Below are 3196 nucleotides of genomic sequence, written 5' to 3' on the forward strand. Positions count from 1 at the left end.
ACTATAGCCTATTACTTGATGTGTTAACGGGTCGGGTTCGGATTTGAATTGAAGATATCTGTGGGTGGTTCGGTAGTCATCCTAACGGGTTCGGGCGGGTGCGGGTTGGTAAAACTCAACCCGTGCAGGACTCTATCTCACATACTAAATGCGTCCCGTAGATGTTAAACATTTACATAAATACTTCTATCAGTGTTTAGTTTCTGAATTCTGTGAAAAGGGGAACATGGAATAAACTTTAGATGAGTTAAAGTAAGGCTGCCAAAGACATCCCATTAGGAACAACAGCCGGGAGGAACAATAAGACCAAGAAATGAAAAACGGCTTTAAATCAATGGAATCGTTCCAGATGACAGAAGCAACACAGCTGGTCACCTTGGTTAGACGCTAGCAGGACAGCTAATGTGAAACAGTAGGAGAGCAAAGCTGCTATGCTGTGATATTAAAATGCATCTAATTAAAACTGCATGGCCTGACAAAGAGGAACTGGAAAGGATGGAGAGTTGATGCTGCAAGAAAGCAATAATCAGATTAGATGACTCACAGACAGACTGGCTGAGGGTGGGGTGCGGACTGTTAATATGCCATAAACCAAACACACTAGGATGTCAGAGGGGAGCTTAGGATACATGTTATCCCAAACATACAGATTTCATTCCTTCTTTCAAACAACGCGTAGGTTTTTCCCAGCTAGTTGCAGAAACATGAAGAATAGAAATAAGCATGAGGTCAGCAGAAACAGGAAATACCTGAAGGCTCTGCTGCTTGGTCCTCCATTTGATCAGCAGGTTCTTATAGAGAAGACTTTTGGTTTGAGTCCAAACTCCAGCATCTCTCCTAAACACCGGCTGCATGCTGCCGACGTACGGACGGGACGCGTTTGTCAGGCTGCCCTCAGCTGAAACAACAACACACGTTAGAAAAGCTTATCAGCGCCGAGACGCTGGATCAGCAGAAGCATTTGATTGGCTATTTGGCTGGAAGGTTTTCTGTTTTTCTAGAAATAACTGAAGTGGTTTTAGAGAAGAAACGGCTCAGAGTCTGTAACTGCCCCCCAAGGGGAGGGGCTAAATGCAGAGAAGTAATTTCCCTCTGGGATTATTACAGTATATAAAATATAAAAACCCACCCAGCCTCTAACAGACCTGTTTATCTGACATGATGATTGTCACAGAGTCCACAGCTGCTGACTAACAGACGCATCACATAGATTATTTGGTTTAACTGTTTATTTGCTTCTTTTTAGCTTTGAGCTGCGTTGCAATAAACTCCTGAATTGACCAACTGTGGGACAATAAAGTGCATTTCTGTATGACTGATTGCTGACGTAACTGTTTGGTTTAAGGCAACAACAATCCCCCTGAGCTTAGTGGTCTGCTTTTTTTACTTATCTGTACTTACAGTTTTACAAAACGACTTTTAAAACTCTCCAAATTTCACCAACAGGCTCTCTTAGCAAGGAAACTCTGCTACTCCCACAACTTTTCTCCTCACAAAACCTTTATGTGGAACAATGAAGATATTACCATCAGGAAAAAGTGAATATTTTTACATCACTGTGTTGATAAAACATTATTTTTGGGTGTGAACTTTTTGATTCTCATGCTATAGTGCTGAGTTATGAGCGCATTTCCTGTCACATACAAAGAATTTAATTACGTAACTAATGTATCCCTAATGGTCTTTCTCTCCTGATCTGGAGCCATTTTCAGTAAAATGAAGCTCTAAGAATAAGAATCTCTTCTTATGATAAACGGTTTGATCTACTGGACCTGAAATGCAAAAACAAATATATACGTAATTCTTTCTACGTAAAGAGGAGGATAAATCCAGGAGGAAAAGCATTTTGGGATAACATCTTTAAGGAAAGAAGAAGGCCTGGTTATTATTGCCCTATAACTGCTGTATATTTAATTAGATAAAGAAGACTCACATAAAAATTCTACACAATATATCCTAAAAATGTATATGTTTCTAAATCCTCACACATTCAAGATAAATTCAGTTTTTGTAATATTGAAAAGGAAACCTTGTCTCAGTTATTTATTCTATGACTGTACCCACTCTGTCAATGTTTGCACTCTTCTTGAACAATATAATATATAATATTCTATAATTTTTAAATTTAAAACATAGATTGTAGTTGACTGGGTGTAAACATGTATCTTTCCCATAAAGACACTAATGTTACTTTTATCACAAACCTGCTCATTTTTATTGGTTAATTTCATAAACACAAATATAATCATTCCAAAATTGAATTAATTATTCCCAACTTCAGATGTTTTTTTCCATAAATTCAAAGAATTCATTAAATTCGCTTTAATTGATTAGAAACAGAGAAACACTTCCACCGATATTTTTCAATTAATAATGTATTTTGTGTTTTGTATATTGTTGTTTTTAGAGCACCTGTCTGCTGTTCTTCTGTATAATTGTTAGTAAAATATATACAATAAAAAAGAATAAAAACAATCAGCCTTAGATTGTTTGTTTTCTATTCATCCTCTCATCTAAAGCTAAACTGACATTTTAGCTTCTCTCGCTCAGCTAGCGGCTGTTAGCTCCCCAGCTAGCTTGTTTTTCTCTCTGCGAGTCTGATAAACAAACAAACATGACATAAACTATTATCTGTTTTGTTTGTAAATTTACTGTAAATCTGTAGAAAAGTAGCTGCCTAAACAGCATGCTTCACAAATCAGCATTTATAAGTTAAAGGTTAAGCTAAGCTAATTAGTAATAGGGGCGAAGCTAGCAAGCTTCTGCAACACTACTGCCTTTAGCTGAGAAAAACTGCGACTTCCTAAAGACAAAAACTAGCATTAAATATACTTACGTATGAAATACATCAAGGCATATCCCTACTCAGTCATCAAATCCATCATCTTTCATTAGAAATGTAAACTAATATTAAGTAAACGCCCCAAAACAAGCTCGTTAGACCGCAGCTACTTCCTGCTGTGAACTACAAATCCCAAGAAACCTTGCGGCAGAATAACTTCTCAGGATTTGCCCCATAGAGCATTTATTTAATTCATTGTTACTTAGTCATTTATTTTTAGAAGTCACATTTCAGCAAATTAAAGAACATTATTTTCGGCGATTTAATTTTGTAAAAGGCTAAATAAAAAAAACAACTTTGTACTTTTACAAAAATATTTATTAGTAATTTTAGTAATCATTTTTTACTTATGAG

At 36.4% G+C, this 3196-nt stretch overlaps 1 protein-coding gene across 1 annotated transcript in view; it reads right to left on the minus strand.

Moving 5' to 3' along the window:
• LOC107094968 (ATP-binding cassette sub-family A member 5-like) overlaps positions 1-2985 on the minus strand; it is a 31056-nt gene extending 28071 nt beyond the window's left edge. Inside the window, exons 1-2 of the mRNA XM_015390905.1 lie at positions 2837-2985; positions 750-898 (exon numbers count right to left, since the gene is read on the minus strand). Of these exons, the coding sequence (XP_015246391.1) occupies positions 750-898; positions 2837-2849 (162 nt within the window). The 5' untranslated portion in view covers positions 2850-2985. The remainder of the gene's footprint in view (positions 1-749; positions 899-2836) is intronic.
• Positions 2986-3196: the final 211 nt, after the last annotated feature.

Source organism: Cyprinodon variegatus, unplaced genomic scaffold (genome assembly GCF_000732505.1).
Source record: "Cyprinodon variegatus isolate N-32 unplaced genomic scaffold, C_variegatus-1.0 Scaffold517, whole genome shotgun sequence".
Classification (NCBI taxonomy): Eukaryota; Metazoa; Chordata; class Actinopteri; order Cyprinodontiformes; family Cyprinodontidae; genus Cyprinodon; species Cyprinodon variegatus.